Source organism: Dendrobates tinctorius, unplaced genomic scaffold, assembly GCF_039654945.1.
Source record: "Dendrobates tinctorius isolate UK_male_01 unplaced genomic scaffold, ASM3965494v1 ptg000241l, whole genome shotgun sequence".
Classification (NCBI taxonomy): domain Eukaryota; kingdom Metazoa; phylum Chordata; class Amphibia; order Anura; family Dendrobatidae; genus Dendrobates; species Dendrobates tinctorius.
The window spans coordinates 3,518,905-3,543,240 of NW_027361908.1; the positions used below are offsets into that span (position 1 = coordinate 3,518,905).

Here is a 24,336-nt window from a genome sequence, read left to right on the forward strand (position 1 = left end):
GGCGTGTGGATGCGGTATCCGCCGCGGATCCTATGGCGCTATGGTATGGAGGAGGTGGCAGTGTTAAATAGCCCAGGTATATTGCTGCTTAGCCTATCAGACGCGCGCCACAGGAAGTGGGTGGGCGTGTGTGTGTACTTTGCTGCCAGTCACTAAGCGTTCTATATTTTTCCACAGTGGGACGGCGATAGTTACCTCCCTGCAGCATTGGTATGATCAGTCTTTTGGTGTCATATGATTCACCTTCACCTAATTTGGATGGTTGTCTTATCAGCTCCATTCCTCCCCTCTTTTCAGGTTTTCCTTAAAACCTATTCACAAAGTGCTCACAGTACATTCTAACGGTATGTGCATCCTCTTTGTAGGTTGTTTTTTGTCTCCATGACTGGGTCCTCATTAGTACATTGTATCTTGTGCCATAATGTGACCGATGTCTCAGCATATTATGTAATTTTTCTGTAAAAAAAACCCATGTCTTTCCATTGTAAATACTTTCTTTCATTTTGTTATTTTTGTTTAATTTTTCAGTACATTGATGAAGGTCATAGACCGAAACGTTTATGTATGTACTGCCATCTATTAAAATCACCAATTTTGCAACATCATTCGTTTGGGTGTGTGCCAAGTTTATATGCATCTTTAAGACACCGGCGGAACATCCTAATTTTCCAAGGTGAATACACTTCAGTAAAACACTGGCAGTCGTTTTCCTGACGTGTTCCCGCTTCTGTTTTTTCAGTGGCTCTGCTGCTATAGTTTTTGCATTATAGTGATAAGTATATAGAACGAGCAACTTCCAAATTAAGCCACCAGAAGAATGGACAGGTCACTTCTTTTAACCACTTCAAGGCTTCCAAACCCTGAAGCAGCTAAAAACCTGACATAAGACGTAACATGTGCACAGCAATGATGTTTTAACTTTGCTGTGCATTATGTTAATTTTTTGCAGTGACTTTTCAGGTGGGAATTCACCTGAAAGATATCAAGTTCACATAACTTAATACAGCTTTTTATATTTAGATGAAATGCGCACACACAGTCAGCGTATGGGTTAAATTTGGATTATTTGGGGCTTTTTGTTATAAAGGCTATAAACGTGGACATCATAAACTATTTAATAGTAATATTTCATCCAACTTTGTAATTTTGTACTTGACAGTCTGGATACAATATACAGCTCTTAAGTTACCTTGTATGATTAGTCCATGTTTTGTTTCATGAAGCAATTATCAATATTAGTTTTGCTTTATTCTCAGCATTGTGCTTCACAATACTCTGAGCTTTTGGAAACCACAGAGACCCCAAAGTGAGTATACATTTGTGAGCAGTGTTTACTTATCTGTTCTTTATTTGTTTTGCCTATAGTTTTCTAAGAAGCCTTGGAAATACATGTTCTCTACTGTAATTCCCCCTTTTGGAGCTTAGGCCTCTTTCACACTTCCGTTTTTTTGGTCAGTTGCAATCCGTGAAAAAATGCAAAAGACGGATCCGTTTCCGTTGTGACACAATGTATGCCACTGGACCGTTGTTTTGACGGATCTGCTGAAGTCGGAAATTTAAACGAACCGCAGCCTGGAGAGAGAGAGAGAGATTTTTCCTGGCGCCAGAACGGTGTTTGGGGTTGCTCAGTGTAAAAAAGCAGATCCGTGCAGACAAAAAATGTTTCATTGTCCGTCCACTCGAGTAAGCGGACGCCAAAATTTGGGCGGATCCTTCAAAAAACGGATCCAACGGATGACCATCCGTCAAAATCCGCCACTAATGCAAGTCAATGGGGGGAAAAACGGATCCGCCAAAAAAATGGCGGATCCGTTTTTTTTGCAAAACGGCGGATTTTGACTGATGGAAACAAACGGAAGTGTTAAACAGGCCTTAGGGCCACAAAACAAATATAAATCATGGAAAAATGTCAAGATTTCAGTGTATTAGTTTGTTTGCTTCTGTGACAAAGTGCTGGCTGCGTACGTTAGTATGATCCCCCAGCATACACAGTTGTTTGTGACCTACGCAAATCTACACAAATAGCACCTGGGGATTCATCAGACAAGAAATGTGCAGAAATATTGAGCCATATATTACAGTAAGGTTTAAAGATATCTTAAGAAGACAACCGCTCACCCTGTAAACGCTCCTGGGACAGAATAGAGAACTGCTCAGCTGATAGTTCAGGTCCTTATTCTTGAATTAGATGAATAGCCATTCTCATGCACAGCCTCATTTAAAGTGGTATTTTCATCTCCAATATACTACCCCAATATGTAGAGGTGTAATAATAATGGTGTAATAATAACATTAGCACATACCCTACTACATTTCTAATTTGAGGTATGTTCCCACGGTCAGTAAACGCTGCGGGTTGGACGCCACGTACATCTGCAGCGTAAAACCTGCAGTTGCCAGATTTTACAGCATAGTGGATGGGATTTCATGAAATCCCATGCCCACTATGCGTTCTGAGACGCCTCCGACTTCCCTGCAGACACAGATATGTGGCGCGTCTTTCCAGACCGCAGCATTACAATATATGTAGCGGAGGCGCTCCGTCTTCGCAGCATAATTTAACCATAGACTATCATTACATGTGGTAAATCCACATTATCTTCTTAGTCACATGCGTATTAATGGGAACCTGTGAGGGCTTTCAGGGCTTATCTACAGCATTCTACTGTATAATGCTGTAGATAAGCTCCCGGTCCGACCTGCAAGATAAGAAAAATGTTTTATTATACTCACCGGGGGGGCGGTCCGATGCACTCTGGTCCAATGGGTGTCACGGGCCCGGCGCCTCCCATCTTCTTGCGACGTCGTCGTCCTGCTTGCATTGTCGCTCCCCAGCATCCCGCTCCTGAGCAGGTGCACTTATCTGCCCTGTTAAGGGCAGAGCAAAATACTGCAGTGCGCAGGTGCCGGGAAAGGTCAGAGAGGCCCAGGGCAGAGAAGTATGCCTGCACAGAAGCGCGATGCCTGAGAGCGGTGAAGCAAGCAGGAGGGTGTTGTCGCAAGAAGTTCTCGCGATGAGCTGAGCTGACCGCGAGAACTGCAAGTGACCACCGGCGATGGGGTTATCTCAGTCACTAGCCAAGTTCTCATGGTCAGCTGATCGCGAGACCTGGAGTGCACGTGACAGAGTTATCTCCGGTCATCAGCTTATAGCTCCGCTGTGTCTGTAAATCAGGCTGAGTGGTGGCATAATGCCACCGTTCAGCAAAAGGCATCCAGATGTAGCAGAGCTGGACTCGTCGTGGGACAGTATGCATATCTTGTCGGCGGACAGGTATGCTATACTGTTGCTATTTTATTTCTCTTACAAGAGAACGAGGGCGTCAGTGGAATAGCCGATGCAGTAAGTATAGTTTAATTAAGATCTATTAAAGGAGTCTGTGTCATTATTTCAATTAAAATACCGTATTTTTCGCTTTATAAGACGTTCCGGATTATAAGACGCACCACAAATTTTGAGGAGAAAAATAAGAAATATTTTTTAATAAAATGGTGGTGCCTCTTATAATCCTTGCATCTTATTGCTTACTGGGGTTGGTGGCTGCGGTGTAGCAGGGTCCCAGGCTCGCTGCTGGAGGAGGCAGGCGTGGAGTGATGCTGCAGGCCGCATTCAGGGATGAGGGGGGCTCCAATGTGTGCCGTTGCTGCTGCTGCAGGGTCTTGTGCTGCTGCCGGGTTTCTCCGCTTGTCCGGCGGTTGCTGGCCGGTGCTGCGGGTGTCTCCGGTGCCCTGCTGTGCGGCGTTGTGTGCCCGTCGATGCCTGGGGCTCTGCCGACATTGTGCGACAGGCCAGAGCCCCAGCATTTCCTCGGTTCCCTGTATGCGCGCGCTGTGGTGCCGGTATAAAAAAAGGCCGCCGGCGCGTGCGCAGATGGGATCTCGGGACCCAGTTCTCGAGAGATGAGATCTGAAATCTCATCTCTCGCGAGCTGGGTCCCGAGATCCCATCTGCGCACACGCAGCGTCATTTTTTTACCGGCACCACCGCGCGCACACAGGGAACCCAGGGAAAATGGCCGCCGGCGCGTGCGCAGATGGGATCTCGGGACCCAGCTCTCGAGAGATGAGATTTCAGATCTTATCTCTCGAGAACTGGGTCCCGAGATCCCATCTGCGCACGCGCCGGCTGCCATTTTTTTTACCGGCACACAGGGAACCGAGGAAATGCCGGGGCTCTGGCCTGTCGCACAATGTCGGCAGAGCCCCGGGCATCGACGGGCACACAACGCGGCACCGGAGACACCCGCAGCACCGGCCAGCAACCGCCGGACGCCCCCGATCACAGCCTAGGTAAGGCATGTCCGCTTTGTAAGATGCACCCCCGTTTTCCCCCCAAATTTGGGGGGAAAAAAGTGTGTCTTACAAAGCGGAAAATACGGTACTTTATTCTGGCTGTGTCTTTATTTACCATACAACGATAGGATTAGCATTGCATAGGTGTCTTATAGATGCTTCTCATAATCTGTGGGCTTGATGTCACCTGACAATACAAAGATGACATCAACCCCACAAGTATTAACCCTACTTGCCACTGCTACAGGGCAAGTGGGAAGAGACGGGTAAAGTGCCACAATTGGCGCATCTTTGAACGCGGCAATTGTGGGTCAGCTGTAGGATGCTATTTTTAGGGTGGTGAGGGCCAAAATCCATGGGCCTTGGCTGCCTGAGAATACCAGGCTGCAGCTGTCTGCTTTTTCCTTGGCTGGTTAACAAAAATAGGAGGACCCCACGCTATTTATTTAATTTTTTTTGGAGGGGATCCCACTATTTTTGCTAACCATCCAAGGTAAGCAGACTGCTGTGGCCTGGTATTATTTGGTTGGTAAGGTTCATGGATATTGGATCCTTATCAGTCTGAAATAGTCTGCTTTACTCTGGCTGGTTAACAAATATAGGGGGACCCCACGCCATTTAAAAAAAAAATATTAAAAAGGATGGACCTCTCTTTGTGCTTTCCTCCACTTTCTGTGTCATGTCACAAGATTCACCATTATTTAAATTAGTACACGTGCGTAGTAAGCTGCGTTCCCGCACTTAGTAAACATGTGACTAGGAAGTTAATGCAGTTTTGCCGCACCTAATGATAGTGAATGGGTTTTTTTACGCAGCTACATAAATTGACATGCTGCGATCTGGAAAGACGAGCCGCATGTCCGTCTCTGCGGGTGAGCCGCGGGCATCGGTACACACATAGTGGGCATGGGATTTTATGAAATCCCCTCCACTGTGCTGTAACAGCTGGACGCTGTGGGTTGGACATTGCGGATGTACGCAGCATCCAACCTGCAGTGTTTACTGACCGTGTGCACATATCCCAATATATCTGCAAACAGCAAGTGCCTTTTTTTTCCTTCCCAGAAGCCAACTTTCAATTAGCTTTATTTCAAGTGACAAAAAAAACACATGCAATGAAAAAACACATAAAAAATGCATGTGGAAAAACTCATCAAAAATGCAGGTGATCTTGGATGCAGATTTGGTGCAGATTTCACCTGCGTCAAATCCTGAGGAAATACTGAGCCGTTACTGATTGTGTACACATACCAGTATAGTTTTTCTGATTCGCTATGTCTCTTTCCTCATGTGCAGACATTTCAGAACCTTAGGTATCCATGGTAACGACCACTAGCAACTAGCTGTCACTTTATAACTGTTCTTAACCATGGATACCTTTGGTCCTACAATGCCTGAACATGAGGAAAGAGACATAGCGAATTAGAAAAACTATACTACATTTCTAATTGAAGGTATTTACTATTATTGTTGTTGTTATTATTATTATTATTATTATTATTATTATTATTATTATTATTATTATTATTATTACACCTACTGCATATTGGGATAGTGTCTTGGAGATAGGAATACCATTTTAATGCTATATTACCCTGAAATGGCCATTGCAGAGTAAATATCTGGCCAGACATGGCTCTTTCCAACTAATCTCCTGAGTTTAGGGCTTCATGAGGGGACTGCTGTTATGATAGCATACCTGGACTTCTGGGCTGCCTTATTTGGTTTCAGTTAGTATATTGCTCAAGGAATATCTCCCTTTGAATGACAGTGTTAGCGTAGCTGGTCTGGAGCCGGAATCTCCAGGAGTGGACCCTCTGGGCCGTGGCACCGAGGGGCCCCGGGCGAGCTGCCAGGTGGAACTGACCCCTATATAGGGACCGTTAGGAGCAGGCCCAGGGGTTCAAGTACCACGGTAGCCGGTACCGAGAGGGGCGGCTCAAGATGGACTGGTGTAGGACTGTGGGACTGAAGTGTAGATGACAGGACAGATCTGGCACACAGGAGACAGGAGTGGAGTAAGACTGTAGACTGGAACGTGGAGGGACAGAAGTGTAAATGACAGGACGGAACTGGAACACAGCAGACTGGAACGTGGAGGGATGGCTGGGGCAGGAACAAAGGAGACAGGATTAGTGGAGGATGGAAGGACTGGAGCAGGATGGAACTGGAACACCGGAGGGAGGACTGGAGTAGGACGGCAGGACTGGAGCAGGATGGAACAGGAACACCGGAAGCAGGACTGGAGTAGGACGGCAGGACTGGAGCAGGATGGAACAGGAAAACCAGAGGCAGGACTGGAGTGCAGCAGGGGAGACTGATAGCAGGACTGCGAGGCTGCTGCAGGGAGAACACGAGAACAGGAGTGTGAGACTGCAGAGAGCACATGAAGAAGCGGGGCCCAGTGCATGCAGAGACGCCGTCGGCCGCGTGCCTGTCAGAGGTGAGCGCCGTGGGGGGCTGCGGCGTGGAAGCGATGGCCGGGTGAGTATGCAGAGACGGCGTGGGAACGGAGGCTGGGTGAGTATGTTGGCACGGCGTGACAGACAGGGTTTAAATCCAGAACAGCCTGATCATGTACAGTAGTTGTGTGTACCACTGTATGTATATGGCTTAGTGGGGTAGCACGGTGGCTCAGTGGTCCTGGGTTCAAATCCCACCAAGGACATCATCTGCAAGAATTTTGTATGTGCTCTGTGCTCCCTGTGCTTGTATGGTTTCCTCCGGGTTCTCCGGTTTCCCTGAAGAAAAGATATTCCAAAGACCTACTGATAGGGAATTTAGATTGTGATCCCCAGTGGGGATAGTGATGATGTATGTTAAGTGCTGCGGAATAAGATAAGATTATCTTGCAAAATAATAATAATTTTATATAATTCTTATCCTGCAAAATAAGATTAAACAAAGTAGGGACTGAGCCCTCTCCATGCTTTGCAGGTGCTATCTTTGTTATATAGTCAGCTTCAGACAGTACCTGATGTAATTGGAGAAAACTTCAATTGCATCAGTTTAACCACTTAAATTCCCGCTCTCGTGTGTGACAGTGGCGTTTAGCCAGGCTTGCAAATGGCGGCTTTCACACTGTGCAACGCAATTGTAAGGTGTTGACTTGTTACCGTGGCACTTGGGTGCCTTCTGAATGCCCCCATTTCTGCAATGGGAGATCTGCGATGAAGTCCAGTTTATGACTAGGCTTCATAAGAAATAATTTATTTCACAATACACTGCATAGGCTCAAACAATCACTCAAAGGGGGCTAAGTAAAACATAAAAGTTTTAATAATAGGCGCCTTTCCATTTATAAAGATCATTTTTATTAATCTGTGCATATATGCATATATATATGAGTATATAAATATAATCACCTATCACCCCATCTCTGTGATGCAGCGTCATTTTGCTTCTCTTCCCAGTGACGTTGATACACACTTCAGTCTATCCAAATCACTTTGTGTGAGACGGAAGTCTTTTACAATATAGGCCTTTTAGAGCCTTGTTCTTAGGGTACCGTTACACATAGCGATGCACTAGCGATCCCGACAACGATATGGATCGCTGGTGCATCGCTAAGTGGTCGCTAGTAAGCTGCCACACAGGCAGATCTCACCAGCGACATCGCGGGGGTCGGGGGTCGCTGCTTACCTGTCAGACGAGGCGATCCTGACGTCCTCCCGCCCGTGTCCACGCGTCGCTCGTCGTCACAGCAGGAAGCTGACGACGAGAAATGGTCCAGGACGTTCTCGCGCGACCAGCGATAACCAGCGGGGGAGCTGGTCGGAGGTAAGTGTCACATGTAGCAATATCGCTGCTACGTCACAAAATCGGTGACTTTACAGCAATATTGCTAGCGATATCGCAGTGTGTAACGAAGCTTTACACTCCATAGGATTACATTGTAAAAGCCACTTCTGGGTCATGCATAGCGTGACCCGGATAGTCTGAAGAGTGGTGACATCACTGAGAAGTGGAGCAGAATGGCTGTGGATCCCGAGGAAGGCATCAGTAGGTTAGTATATAAACATATACACACTACATTACATAGACACAGATTTATAAAAAGAATATTAATGGGAGGGCGTCTTTAAAAGTAAATCCAAAAATGTTAAAGGGTTTGTCCACTACTAGGGCATCCCCTGCATGATCAAAATGTTTGGCCCTATGAAATAGTAAAGCTTACACTCACCTCCTGTGCTGGCGCAGTTCCCGTGATGTCGGTACTCTCTCTCCCTGAGGCTCTCATGCAGTGTTGTGACGCCGGCGCACAATGAGACAAATTGAATAGGAAGTGAGTGATCAGCTGCAGCCCGGACTTCCTTTTCATGTTGGATTTGTCCAAAGGCGGAGACAGTGGCGCCAGTTGCTGGCGTCATGTGTTGCAACACCACATGAGAACCCTGGGGGGAGCGAGTGCTGATACCATGGGAACAGCGCCAACACTGGAGGTGGCAATAAGCTTTATTATTTTATCGGGGGCCAAGCGAGGGGTATGACAAGAAGTTGTCCAAGTCAACTTCTTTAATGTTTAAATCACCAACGTTTTTCCCAAATGTAAATGGAAAAATGTTGTTTTGTTTTCTTTTTATTTGGTACTAGCTGTACCCGGCCACGCGTTGCTGTGGCTCAGTGTGGTTAAATGGAAAAAAAAAGAAAATAGAAAACACACGTTTCTATATTGTTTAATTTTACAATGCTTGTGGGTATACAATATTTTTTTGTTCCATTGTCTGTCTAGTTTGCCGACTCTAGAACACACACCGTATAATTGTGCATCACAGAAGCAATCCATGTCTAGATCTAAACCGCACAATTCTAAAGATTGGCTTTGAGCTTTGTTGATGGTGATTGCAAACACCAATTGAATTGGGAATTGCAATCTCTTAAATTGAAATGGCATATTCGTTGGAATCGTAGGAATGTGAGGTATAAGGACATCTTCACCTTTTGAAAGGTCCTGTCAAGATTGTTTCTACAACGTTGCTCATTATATTTTTTTTTTATTTTTTTTTTACAGCAAGCCGTGTGCCATTGCAAAGCTTTGGCTGGTTGATATTTTGCAAAACCCTCATCAGTGCTGTATTTGGGGTTCACCACTGTTGGTAGTTCAGGGAAAAGAGGCTGGGGGTGATGAAGCCTAGCACAGACACTTTTCTATGATTAAACCACTTAAATTCTGCCGTAAGGCGTTAGTCACATATCCGTGTTTACAGTATGTGTGGTATCAGTTTTTGGTTTTTTTTTCACGCATACTACGTGTACCTATTATCACCTATAGCTAAACTGAAAAATATAAACTGGAGTGCAAGTTGGTATTCATGCAAAATAGGAACATATTTACAATGGCCATCAAACAGACAACCCAAGACAGAAACTAAATAAAAAAAAGACCCTGCCTTAAGTAAATAAGTAAAAGCAGTTGTGCATATGAATAACATTGGGTACTTTATTAAACACCGTTTTTGATATGAAAAAGCGTAAAGGCCATCCCACCAGCGTCAAACTGTACTCCAATTTTGATGGTCCTAACCTCTAATATTAAAACTTTACCATGTGACATAGTGATGTCCTTTTCGAATAAGGGCTGAGCAGGACCAGGTCCCAAGCATGGACATGGAAAAACATTGACACTGATGGTAAAGTTGGACACACGGTTGACACAGTGATGGTAAAGGTGGACACACGGTTGACCCCGGTACCATTTTTTCACGTATGTGTTTAAACACAGACGTATGAATGAGGGCTATTAGACATCAGCATTTCAGTGGTAAACAGCAATTGGACCTATCTGTAGACACGGCCGACACGTACTGTGAATGAAGTGGACTTGACTCCTGAGCCCACTCTATACACATTCACATCAGGGAAATTCCAGGACAGTCTGCAAAAATATTGCACTATTTTGCCCTGTCCTCAAAAGCAGTTTAAGACCTCTGTCAATTTTTTGAAGCTAAAGAAACTTATGCAGATTATTTTGACTGTAATTATCATTTTCTGTTTGTTCATTATGGGCTGTAGACATGTTTCATTTGTAATCTTAATGATTTATTATGATTTTCCAATGTGTCAGTAAAAAATATTGTCTGTCTGTGATTTTGATAAGCTGTCCCAAAAAAAAAAAAAAGCCAAGTTGGCTATCATGATTCACACTACAAGTACTGTGAATGTCTGCAAGGGGTTGAGGACGAAGACCAATATCCATAGACCCTTCCATCATGATAAGAGCAGTATGTGGCTGTTGGGTTAGTTCTGTTTTTTTTTTTTTTAAAAAAAGAGGTACCAGTTTTCTTTTTAATAATCCTTTATTAGAAAATGTCTAAAAAAAAAAAAAAAAAAAAAAAAAAGAAACAAAACACAAGTGGCTCGGTGAAAAAAAAAAAAAAAAAAAATATATATATATATATATATATATATATATATATATATATATATATATATATATATATATAAAAAAATTTTTACACAATACTTTTGCACAATAAAAGCATGTTTTAAGGAAAGATATTCAAAGGCTCTTAACTTTATTACTTTTGTGTCAATTTCATAATGTGTGCAAACTGTAATGCGCTGCAGAATATATTGGCGCTATATAAATAGATTATTATTTAGCATAAGTTCTTGTTTTTTTGCTGGACTAGTCTTAGTATGTATTGATATCCAATTGTTAGAACATAAAATGAGGGGCTTAGGCTAGTTTCACATTAGCGTTTTTTTGCGCAGCGCATCGTGCGCATGAAAAACGCAAAACAAATGTGCGTTTTTTTTTCATCATGCGCACGCTGATGCGTCAAAATAACGCAGTGTTACTTGCGTTTTACATGCGTTTTTGCATGCGGTTGCGTTTTTTTATGCGCATGCGTTTTTAGGTGTGACATTTCACAATAGAAAAATCCTTGACCACCAATGGGTCACCAGTGGGCGTGTGTCATTGGAATGTTTTATAGACCCTGTACTGCTGAATTCATCAGATTTTGCTGCTGTTTCCGGTGTCAAGATGGACCTGCGTCTGGATAATTTCCGCTTCAAGCTGGATCTTGACATTGCGCTGTCTCAGGCGTATGTCTTTTGTTGCCAGCAAGAAAGGGAGAGGGAGAGACAGCAGAGACGGCAGCGGCGTCGGTTTTGGAGGCATCCAATCATCGAACTCCGGCCAAGCCGTGGAGCATATCACACGCTGTACAGCGAGCTACAGGAAAACCCGGAGAAATTTGCTGACTATACACGGATGTCCCAGGAAAGCTTCCTTGACTTGCTGGGTATGGTTGAAGGAAACATCCGGAGAAGGGACACTCAGCTCCGGCGTGCCATTCCTCCCGAAGAAAGGCTCCTTGTCACCTTACGGTATGTATGTTGTTATGTTTGCATAATTTTTTTGGCTTTTTTTTTTTTTTTTTTTTTTTTTTTGGTCCAAAAAATTTGGGTTTTTTTGGCTATTGAATTTGAACATTATTTTTGGGAAATTGCTTTTTTGCATAATGGTTTTTCTTCTGTCATGTACTAATCCCAAGCCTTTATAAAATGTTTTTTTGCTATGTTGTATTAAAAAAACATGCAAAATAGTTAGGCCATGTACTTTTTTATTTTCAGTGTTTTTAGTAATACCCAAGACAGAAATATAATTATTTTTTCTTTTTATGTTTGGCAGGTTCCTGGCAACTGGAGAGAGTCTTTCATCCCTGCATTTCCAGTACCGGCTGGGAATCTCTACTTTATCCGGGATTGTTGCCGACACCTGCAGGGCTCTGTGGGATGTTCTGTGTCCGGAGTTTCTGCCATTGCCCACTGCCGAAAAGTGGCTTCAAATATCGGAGAAATTCTGGGCAGTCTGCAATTTCCCGAACTGCCTAGGAGCGGTGGACGGGAAGCACATCCGCATCACAAAACCCGCAAGAAGTGGCTCCGAGTACTACAACTACAAGAAGTACTTTTCCACAGTCCTAATGGCCATTGCGGATGCAGACTGCCGGTTTGTGGCGGTGGACATAGGGGCATTCGGACGGGGCAACGATTCCCAGACTTTTAAGAACTCTGATATGGGCTGGAGGTTGTACGGCAACCATTTCAATTTTCCACTGGCACGGCCTCTTCCCCAAACCCAAACTCCACCACTGCCATTTGTAGTGGTTGGGGATGAGGCATTTCAGATGTGCCCAAACCTGCTGAAGCCGTACTCCAGCCGTGACTTGGACCACCGCAAGAAAATTTTCAACTACAGGCTTACGAGGGCTCGCAGGACTGTAGAGTGCGCCTTTGGCATTCTAGTGTCCAGATGGCGAATTCTCAGCACCGCCATCAATCTCAAAATGGAAACAGTAGATGAGGTGGTGAAGGCATGCGTGGTTCTCCACAATTTTGTTATGGCAAAGGAGCGGCCGAACTTTGACATGGATGAGCCTGCTGCCAACCCTTTGCCAGATTTTACTCAGCACCCTCTTCGGTCCTCAGTCGAAGTTGCCCAAATGAGGGACCAATTTGCGGACTACTTTTTATCCGATGTTGGTCGTGTAGCATGGCAGGATCAAATGGTTTAATAGTTTTGTTGTTTGTTAAAAATAAAATACATGGTTTTTTCTACCTGTACCCAGTGTACTGTGTCTTAATAAACTCCACTACTCATCTGCCCAGGTTAAATTGAAGAAAGGGAAACCACCATAAAAAAAATATATATATATATATATATATATATATATATATATATATATATATATATATATATATATATATATATATATATATAATTTTTTTTTTTTTGGTGGTTTCCCTTTCTTTACTTCATACCGGATGGTCAGCCATCCAACTCTGAAAGGGATACTATATTTCATTTTTTTTATATATATATATATATATAAAAAAATGAAATATAGTATCCCTTTCAGAGTTGGATGACTGACCATCCGGTATAAAGTAAAGAAAAACAAACCATAGTGTAGGGCGCAGTGTGTGCAGGCGGCGAAAGACACAATAAGAAAACATTATTTTGAAAAAAAAATTTAACATTTATTTAACTTATTTTTTAGTTGCTGGAAACTGGGGGGTGTGGAGGGATGAGGAACGGCTTTGGGTGGAGTAAGGGGTTCTAGGGGAAGGAGGAACCAAAGAAGTGGGGGAAGGGAGCCGAGGCAAGGAAAGTTGTGAAGTGGGAGGTGATGGAGGAGGGAGGGTAAGAGTCCTCCTCTTAGTTTTTTTAGGACGGTGGCCCGTCGTCTTCCTGCTGTCCTCGCTTGAGCCTGAGGACTGGCTAGACCCCGGGGACCGCCTTGAGCCTCTGGAACGCCTGGAGGCTGTGGACTGGCTGGAGCTGGGGGACCGCCTGGCGCTTGTGGACCGCCTGCCAGGATCTTGTTCCAGCTGTGGCATGCTGGTGGTGGTGGATGTCCTGGCAGGGGCCGTAAATATTGAATGCGGGTCCCCCAGCTGATGCTGCTCCGAGGTGGTGGTGGTGGTGGTGGTGGTGGTGGCGGGCCATGCAGGCGTGGTGGCTGTGGCGGTCCATACCGGGGTGGTCCTCCCGATGGTGGTGGTGGTGGCGGCGCTACAGGCAGGGGTGGTGACGACGGGCCATCCAGTGGTGGTGGCGGCAGCAGTGGTGGGCCAGGCAGGAGCAGCGCTTGGCATGGTGTTGGCGGGTAAGTGTCCAGCTGCACTCGGACTTGTGGCGGTATATTGGTGTCCGGCGAGGCTTGGAAGTGTGGTGGCTGTGCAGTGATATGCAGCAGAAGTAGGTAATGCTGTAAAACGAGTCAGTGGTGGCACCGGTGGAAATGCCACCACGGACTGCTGCATAATCCTACTCTGCTGCATAGCCTGCATAAAAGCATTGTTGCAGGCCTGCATGACAGTCAACTGGAGGTCAGGGGTAAGGTGTTCCGCCGTGTCCCGAGCTATTTGGGTGTAAAAATGATGCGCTGGTCTGGCGAGGTCGACTTCCAGGCGCTCAAGGCGACCCTCGATAGACTTGTAGCGTTGGTCCAAAAGGAGGAAACCACTCTCAAGTCTATCGGAGAGTGCCTTGAGGCTACTCTGAAAGACCGAGCTCAATTCAACGAACTCGGGCATGAGAGGCCTGTCCAAGGTCCTCTGCCGCTGCTGGCGGGAAGTGCCCGCAAAACCAGTGGCAGAGACCTGGGACAGGGGAACACCTGAGCGACCAGCTTCCTGGTCTCCAGATGACTGTGGTGCAGACCTGCAAGGTGCTTCCTCGCTGATGGATGGCTGGGAGGGGTCCGGGGCAGCTTGATGAAGGACCGCTTCGGGACCAGGTTGCAGGGTGCTGCTCCAGGTGCTGTGAAAAGAAAAGAAAGAAATTACTACCATAAATTAACAATCGCCAACTCCTGTGGAATAGAAAAGCACAGAATAAAACACAATACAACTAGAAAATACTTACGTTCGGGAGGCAAGGACCGGTCTTAAAAATGCCAAGGCACGATGGTATCGGTACTTCGTGCCGGTCCTTGCCGCAGCACCACTGCGAACCTTATTCTCCTGACGGATATCCCTGTTGAAGCGGTCCTTCATCGAGCGCCAACGGGTTCTGACTTTGTTCACTGTGATGGAAAAAAAAAAAAAAAGAAAAAAAGTAAGACTATGCACTGGAGGCTGTGATCATCCAACTGTGTGTGATGATAGAAACTCCATGGAGTTAATAGCATCACACACAGTTGGGTGATCCCGGCCAAGATCACTGCTGCATCACACTGCATTTAAATACTTACGAAAATCCTTGCGGACCCGGGGAGAGGCGTTGTCCCAGCCATCCATCAGCGATGCGGCCACCTCGTTCCAGAGCCGCCGGATCACCACGTTGTCCGAGTGCAGTTGGTGACGGGTGTCCCACAACGGGACTCGCTCCTGGACTAGACAGATGAGCTCGTCGTTGTCCAGGGCGAGGTCCTCCTCCCGCTGTGGAGCCTAGAAAAGAAAGACAAACATTAATCTTTGAAAGATTTTAAAATAAAAAATATCTAAAACTAGCTGAAGAGCCCGGCGCTGCCCGGGCATAGTAACTACTGTGGTTAGTTATAGAAATTTAAAATTATCCTCCATCCCATAGTCCCGTGCCCATATTCCATCATACATATCCTCCATCCCATAGTCCTGTGCCCATATACCCATCATACATATTCGCCATCTCATATGCCTGTGCCCATATACCCATCATACATATTCGCCATCCCATAGTCCCGTGCCCATATACCATCATACATATACTCTATCCCATGCCCATATACCCATCATATATATCCTCCATCCCATAGTCCCGTGCCCATATTCCATCATACATATCCTCCATCCCATAGTCCTGTCCCCATATACCCATCATACATATTCGCCATCTCATATGCCTGTGCCCATATACACATCATACATATTCGCCATCCCATAGTCCCGTGCCCATATACCATCATACATATCCTCTATCCCATGCCCATATACCCATCATATATATCCTCCATCCCATAGTCCCGTGCCCATATACCCAAACAAACAAACATGAAAATAAATGCAAAAAAAGCAACAAACATCGAAAAAAACAACCATGAAAATTTAAAAAAAATAAATAAATAAATAAACCAGACTAGAAAATAAGTAAAAAAAAAAAAAAACAAAACAGTCCGTCTGTACTTACATCACGTCTACCCGCCCGCACTTGGCCTTGCTGCTCCTGCCGTTCCTCCGGTGGTGGTGGCGTGATGGAGGATGAGGTCTGAAAATTAAACGTAAAAAATTAATCACATGTGTTTATTTTTTCAAACCCATACGGAAGCATAGTACTCACTTCTTCTGCCTCTTGCCCTGTCCCGGGGACATATTCTTCACCAGATGAAGACATGCTGCAATAAAAAAAAAAAGAGACATAAGTACATAGAAATGTATTGAAATTTCAGCCAGACATTAGGTTTTTCATACTTACATTGGTGCAGCTTGTGCTGTGTGTCCACTAGTGAGCAATCCTTAAAGTATTGTGGAATCCCAGTGCCCACACCATTTTATCACCTTGGTTTTTTTTTTTTTTTTTACTGTCTAGACCAAATTTCAGTCATGTTTATTTAAAAAACGCATGCGCATAAAAACGCAAGCGTGCGCAAGACCATGCGCAAGTATTGCGCTCCCATAGGCTCCAATGTGGTGTTTTTGCGCATTCCGTGCGCATTCCGTGCGCATGCGTTGTTTTAACGAGACAGGGCGGAACCAAAAATGCAACATGTTGCGTCTGACGCGCCTGGCGCGAAAGACAAAAAAACGCATGCGCACGAAAGCGCAAAAATGCGCAAAACCATGCGCACATCATGTAAAATATAGGTGCGCACTGGTGCGCCCGATGCGCTGCGCACAAAAGCGCTAATGTGAAACCAGCCTTAGCGGTTCCTGACCAGTTTCTGTATTATCTTGCAGCACAGTTGCAGCATTTTAGAGGATGAGGAAAGGAGGATTCCATCATGCGAAGTTCCTCGGGGTGTATGCTTACATGTGTAGTGGGAAAGGACTTACTAGTGCAGGCGCTAGACTGGGGGCGGTTCTGTCGGGGTCGAGCTATCAATAGTCCGACAATGAAGTGCATGGACATGGTATGAAACACGGCCAAAGAAATATTGGGTCAGGGAGTCATGGGGCATTCCCTGATTAGGAGAAACTTGACATGTACAGAGCTAAATAAATTGGAGGGTTTTGAGCTATGGGAGAGGAGAGGGATAAAACCAATATCACAGCTTTATTTGGAAGGTGAGTTTCGATCTTTTGAGGATCTTAAACAGACGTTTTCCATTCCTAATGCAAATTTTTTTCAATATCTCCAGCTGAGACATGTTTGTGAAACACAACAGCGACTCATTCCACTAGGTAACCCAGCCAAAACTCCGCTGTTGGATAGAGTAGTGGGGGGAGGAGGATCAAGAGGTATTATATCCATGATATATGCAACAATGTTGGAAAAGAAAGTGGCAAGCTTGGAAGCATTGAAGAATAAGTGGCAAATTGATGTAGGTGATTTAACAGATGATGAATGGGAAGATGCATTGCAAGAAGTCACAAAAGTCTCGGTTAGTGAGGCGCAGAGAGCGTCACATCTTTTTTTTGCTTCGAGTTTATCGAACTCCAAATGGGCTATGCTAGAGAGGCTGATTGTTGGAAGTGTGGAACGCCCAATGCGGATCTGATACACGTCACATGGAACTGTCCCCGGCTACTTAGGTTTGGGGGGGTGGGGTGGGCGTGACTGATTTACTTAATACGGTCTATCAATGTCAAATGGTACTAGACCTCAAAATGGCTCTCCTGGGTCGGGTGGAGAATTTGCCGCTCTCGGAGGGACACCAGCTGGCAGTCTCACGAATATTATATCGAGCTCGTGAGAGAGTGGCGTCTCACTGGAAGGGATCTTCTGTACCCACAATCACGAAAGTTATTGATGCAGTTAATAATAATATAGATATGGAAAAATGTGTACCAAAAGAGAAGAACAATTAAGAAATGGGAGGATATATGGGTGCCTTGGTTGGACACACCCGGGTTGGCTCCTTCTAGATTAACATGGATGAGAGCGTTGAGGAGGATATAACTGGAAAACTCTGGCTGTGAGAGACCAAATGCATCGAGAGAGAAGGTTTTGGTTTTTTTTTTTTTTTGTCGGGTGAGGGTGGGGGGTAAGACGGGACGGATTTTTGTGGGGTTCTATTGTGTTTATGTAATACACCATTTGGGGACTACGCTGTATGTGATTACCTGTTTTTTTTCAGTTTTTGAAAATGTTTAATAAAAAATTACCTGATTTAAAAAAAAAAACCATGAAATGAGCCAATTAAATTGAACTTTCAGTAGTTTTGGCTGATATAAGATAGGGTTACCTCCTTTCAGGGCTTATCTACAACATATTATACTGCTGTAGATAAGCCCCTGATGCGACCTACAATATAAGAAAAATAAGTTTTTATACTCCCCTGCAGGGCGATCCGGTCCGAAGGGTGTTGCAGGTCCGGGGCCGGCGCCTCACATCTTCTTATGATTGCCACCCACCTGCTTGCTTCATGGCTCTCCGGCATCGCACTCCTGCTCAGGCGTACTTATCTGCCCTGTTGAGGGCAGACCAAAGTACTGCTGTGTGCAGGTGCTGGGAAATGTCAGGGAGGTGCAGCACCTGTGCACTGCAGGAATCTGCTCTGCCCTCAACAAGGCAGATAAGTACGCCTGCTCAGGACTGCGATGCTGGGGAGCCATGAAGCAATCAGGAGGGCAGCATCGTGAGAGGATGTGAGGTGCCGGAAGTGGACCTGTGACAGCCGTCGGACCGGATGGCACCCCGGGTGAGTATAATAAAACATCTTTCAGGTCGGACCGGGGGCTTATCTACAGCATTATAAAAGGCTGTAAATAATCCCTGAAAGGCGGTGGCCGTATCTTATATTGGCCAAACTTGGTGACAGGCTCCCTTTTAAAACAGTTTTCTATAACATTAACACTACATGTACTATGTGTACAAAACTATAATAGTTTCTTTTGTGCACATACAGGTGCTTCTCACAAAATTAGAATATCATCAAAAAGTTAATTCATTTCAGTTCTCCAATACAAAAAGTGAAACTCATTTATTTTATAGAGTCATTACAAACAAGAGTGATCTATTTCAAGTGTTTATTTCTGTTAATGTTGATGATTATGGCTTACAGCCAATGAAAACCCAAAAGTCATTATCTCAGTAAGCTAGAATACTTTTATAACACCAGCTTGAAAAATGTTTTTGAATTCCGAAACATTGGCCTACTGAAATGTACTGTATGTTCAGTTAATGCACTCAATACTTGGTCCGGGCTGATTTGCATCAATTACTGCATCAACACATTGCTGGGGTTTAGGTCAGGCGAGTTTGCTGGCCAATCAAGCACAGTGATACTGTTGTTTTTAAACCAGGTATTGGTACTTTTGGCAGTGTGGACAGGTGCCAAGTTATGCTGGAGAATGAAATTTCCATCTCCAAAAAGTTTGTCAGCAGAGGGAAGCATGAAGTGCGCTAAAATCTCCTGGTGGACGGCTGCGGTGACTTTGTGTTTTATAAAAACCAGTGGACCTACACCAGCAGATGACATGACTCCCCAAACCATCACTGATTGTGGAAACTTCACTCTAGACCTCAAGCAGCTTGGACTGTGTGCCTCTCCACTCTTCCTCCAGACTCTGGGACCTTGATTTCCAACTGAAATGCAAAATTTACTTTCATCTGAAAACAACACATTGGACCACTGAGTAACAGTCCAGTTCTTTTTCTCCTTAGCCCAGGTAAGACACTTCTGAAGTTGTCTATTGGTCATGAGTGGCTTGACACAAGGAATGCAACACTTGTAGCCCATGTCCTGGATACGTTTGTGTGTGGTGGCTCTTGAAGCAATGACTCCAGCAGCAGTCCTCTCCATGTGAATCTCCCCCAAATTTTTGAATGGTCTTTTCTTAACAATCCTTTCAAGGCTGCGGTTATCCCGGTTGTTTGTGCACCTTTTTCTACCACACTTTTTCCTTCCACTCAACTTTCCATTAATATGCTTAGATACAGCACTCTGTGAGCAGCCAGCTTCTTTAGCAGTGACCTTTTGTGGCTTACCCTCCTTGTGAAGTGTGTCAATGACAGCCATCTGGACAGCTGTCAGGTCAGCAGTCTTTCCCTTAGTCCCATTACTTTTTTTTTTTTTTTTCCCAAGTTTATAATTTATTTTTCATTCTTTGCCCTAAGGATTAGGGTTTTTTTTTTTTCAGAAATTTTTCAGATGACAATATGATGACATATTCAATATTATAACCTAATGTTATCAAATTCTGTGTAGTACCTGTGGGTTCACAATGCTCACTATTCCTCTGGATAAAATCCTTGAGGGGTGAAGTTTCCAAAATGGGTTAACTTGTGGGTGTTTCTGCTGTTTAGGCTATGTGCACACGTAGTTTTAGGTGCTGCGGATTTTGAAAAATCCGCAGGTAAATCCACAGGTCAAAAGACCTGCGGTTTAGCCCTGCGGTTTCACACCTCTACAATGGAGCAGGTGTGAAACCGCTGCGGATTACGCACAAAGAATTGACATGCTGCGGATTTGAACCCGCAGCAAATCGCGCGGAAAAGTCCGCAGCGTGTGCACAGCGTTTTTCAGTTTACCATTGAAAACAATGGTGCTGTACAACTCAGCTAAATCTGCTGTGGACCCGCAGAGCCTGAAACGCTGTGGATCCGCAGCAGAATCCGCAAGGTGTGCACATGGCCTTAGGTGCTTTATGGGCCCTGCAAATGCGACATGGCTGAAATAAATTGCGGGTGCAAAATTTGTTTTCCAAAATTCAAATCTTGCTCCTTCCGTTCTTAGCCCTGCTGCTTATCCAAACAGAACTATTTGACTACATGTGGGGTATTGCTGTGCTCAGAAGAGAGTCGTTAACAAACTGTGGGATTCATGTTTTGGTGTTAACTCTTGCAAAAGTGGTAAAATTGGGGCTAAAGCAACATTTTAGAGGTAAAATTTTATTTTTTTTCATTCCATTTTGCATTAATTCTTCTGTTGCACATGAAAGTTTAAAAAAAAATTCCTGATAACAGTTTTGAAGTCTCTGAGGGGTTTGGTTTTTAAAATGGTATCACTTTTGGGAAGTTTCCAATATATAGGTCCCTTAAATCTGAATACGAGTAGGTCCCTATCGAAACAGGTTTTGTTAATTTTGTTGATGAAATTAGGAATTTCTGCTAAACTTTTAATCCCTCTAACATCCTAACAAAATACCGTATTTTGCGGTTTATGAGACACCGAATTATAACATGCACCCCAAATTTTGAGGAGAAAAATAGGAATTTTTTTTTTTTTTTTTTAATAAAATGGTGGTGCTTCTTACAATCCAGGCGTCTTATTGCTTACCGGGGGGGTGGTGGCTGCGGTGAAGCTAGGTCCCAGGGTCGCTGCTGGCGGAGGCAGGAGTGGGGTGATGCTGCGGACCCCAGACTGTGAGAAAAGTGTACGGTGGTGCAGGCCGCAGCGGAGTAGGGTCACAGTCGGAGGAGGCAAGAGTGGCGCTGCGGCTGTTCGGTGGTGCGGGGGCTCTGCCGACATGAACTATGTGGTGGACTCCGGGAAAATGGCTGCCGGGGCGGCGTAGATGGAGAGCTCGGCTTTCCTCCATCTGCGCCTGTGCCGAGTGAGAAGCCAGACCCCGGAAGACGACTAGTGGCTGGCATATGCCGCTGCCGCTCGCGGTAAGTACCACCACCGCAACATTCACAGCTCCGGGCCCGCAGCATTGACCCCTCGGTAAGAACAGTGTTCGGTTTGTAACACGCACCCGCATTTACTCTGTCGCCTAATTGGGGGACACAGAACCTTGGGTGTTATGCTGCTGTCCACTAGGAGGCGACACTATGCATAATCTGAAAAAAGATTAACTTTGGCTCCTCCTCTGCAGTATACACCCCTGGACGGCGTCAGCCTTCTCCAGTTTTTGCTTAGTGTCGCAAGGAGGCACACCTTTTTTCTTCCGTTTTTTTCCTTTTTTCACGGAAATACAGATGAAGAAAAGTGGGTCTCCAGCGAGACTCCCGGCATGGCTCCCTCCTCGGTCCCCTATTAGGGGTACCCGGTTGAGGTTGAGGTGGTTTTTTTCCCCATGTCGCTCCCTCCCCAGTCCCTCGGGTCCTGGTTCGAGGTCGAGACCCCCCTCCTTCCCCAACACCCTTAAGGGGTCTGGGTTGAGGTCGAGGCGAGGATGAAGACCCCCTGACGGTGACAGACGCACCCTCCCTAATCCCCCGCAGGGGGTATTAGGTTGAGACGCCTCAGGTAGGGTCGGAGATCAGGCAGCATTCCGCAGCTTCCAGGGACCCCAGGCCGGCTGAGGGATCCTGTGGGGGCCGGGGGAGGGTGCGGACTGGATGGCACAGCAGAAACAGGGCTTTTGCTGCGTCCCTGTCTCTGCAGCAGCAGCGGCTCCATAGCCCTTCAGGGGCCTCCCATACAAAAACCGCTACCCCTGCTACCCCCACCGCTATCCAGTCGACCGTTCTGGGGGGGTCTGGTACAAATCCGCCCCCCCCCCCCGGACTACCGCGCCGCTCTGGAGCCCTCCTGGGCATCAGGCTTCAAATTTAGACCGCGGCTTCGGCCTAGCTGAAGCCGCCGCCTTTTCCCCGCCCCCCCCGGCCCGCCCCCCGGATGACCAAAATGACACACTGGAGTGTCATAGAAGGGGCGGATTGAGGCAGAAAGGGCGCGTTTTTACACAGCCCAGCGCGCCCTTTTCAGCTCTCCGCCCCCTCCTCCCTCTCCTCAGAGCCCCGGTGGCCATTTTTTCTGGATGAGATCCAGGAGAGAAGCATCACAGCGGTCTCCGGGGGGCATAGAACTTGGATCTGTCGGCGCTGGACCTAGGGGCACACCGGTGGGGTAAGCTCACAGCTGGGTTCTCATTACTCAGCTGTGAATCTATACTTCCTATAAGGCTTTCTGTGGGTTCCCTCTGCGTAGCCACCCCTGTACGATCCCTTATAGCCAGCCTCTGTGCACTATGCCGGGCTCAAGGAAGAGAACCAGGCAGGAATGTTTCTATGCATTCTGCACAGCCTGCAAAGCCACGCTCCCTAGTGGCAGCACGTATCCGCACTGCCGGGTCTGCATCCAGAACTCTGGGTCAGAACCCCAGGGAGTCCCTACTGACGCTTCAGTGTCACAGGCCACGCCGGAATGGGCAACTCAGATGTCTCAGTCTATGTCACAGTCCATAGGCAACCTAACTGCTACATTGCTGCAAGCTCTGCAGAGTCGGACCCCGGCTATGGACGGTACACAGCAAACGGACAGCTTGTCTCAGGAACATGCTGCTTCTGACTCTCACAGACGTAAGCGGACTCACAGGTCTCGATCACCTGAGTCGCACTATAGCACAAGGTCGTTCCCCTCTAGGGAGAGACAGCGTCATTCCAGGTCTCCTGGGCAGTCCCCTGCCACAGACAGACAGTGCAATTTACCACAGGGATCCCCCACCACAGAAGACCCCCGCCCCAGGTCGCCCTCCAGGGATCACCTTAGTGAGGCACAGGATTCGGAGGGCATCTGTGACTCCGACTCAGATAATGAAACGGTCAGGTCCGTGGTACCTTCTCCCCCTAGCAATACAGCGCTAGTTGAGGACATAATTTCTTCTATTCATCGGGTGCTAAAAATTCCAGAGTCGCCCCCGGAAGTCCCAAAACATAGGATTTGCTTCGAAAGTGTTCAAAAACCACCTAAGGTCTTCCCTAATCACGATGAGTTTGAGAAAATACTTACCAAACAGTTTGCGCAGCCTGGCAAAAAATTCGCTAATCGCAAATATCTGGAAGCGAAGTACCCTTTCCCACAGGAAGACACCAAACAATGGGCAGATCCACCTGAAGTGGACCCTCCGGTTTCTAGGCTAGCAGCGCAGACTTTACTCTCTCTGCCGGATAGCTCAACCCTCAGGGACGCAGCAGACCGGCAAGTAGAACGCATGGCTCGTTCTATTTTCGAAGCGGCAGGCGCCTCTCTGGGCCCTGCGTTTGCTTCAGTTTGGGCAGCCAAGGCCATCCTAGCTTGGGCCAAAAGACTACAGGAGGGTCTTCAGGCTTCAAATCCTGAACTCTCGGACCAAGCGGTCCAGATGGCAGTGGTAGCAGACTACATGATTCATGCAGCCCTGGATTCCGCCAGAGGTGTAGCGGGAATAGCATCAAACGCCATCACGATCCGACGCATCCTCTGGCTGCGAGAATGGAAAGCGGATGCGGCCTCAAAGAAGTCCCTCACGCGACTTCCGTATTCTACTGGTAGACTTTTCGGCGAAAAGTTGGACACCATGATAGCCAATGCCACCGGGGGTAAGAGTACCTCTCTCCCTCAACTAAAACCGAAACGCACGTTCAAACGAAGAAACCAGACGCGATTCCGATCCTTTCGGAATTCCTCGGGCTGGTCCGTTTCGCGCCCAGTGCAAAACCGCAACCGTTCTCCACGCAGAGACAACCCACGGACGCAGCAGCGACCGGACAGGGCTTGGCAGTCGAAAGCAGGCCAAGCG

The 24,336-nt window shown here is 46.2% G+C and overlaps 1 protein-coding gene across 2 annotated transcripts in view; it reads left to right on the forward strand.

Annotated features, from left to right (window-relative positions):
* BRD8 (bromodomain containing 8) overlaps window positions 1-24,336 on the forward strand; it is a 284,491-nt gene that overhangs the window by 20,429 nt on the left and 239,726 nt on the right. For both annotated transcript variants that reach the window (XM_073556914.1, XM_073556915.1), the window contains exon 4: window positions 1,257-1,306. In XM_073556914.1, coding sequence (XP_073413015.1) covers window positions 1,257-1,306 — 50 coding nt within the window. The remainder of the gene's footprint in view (window positions 1-1,256; window positions 1,307-24,336) is intronic.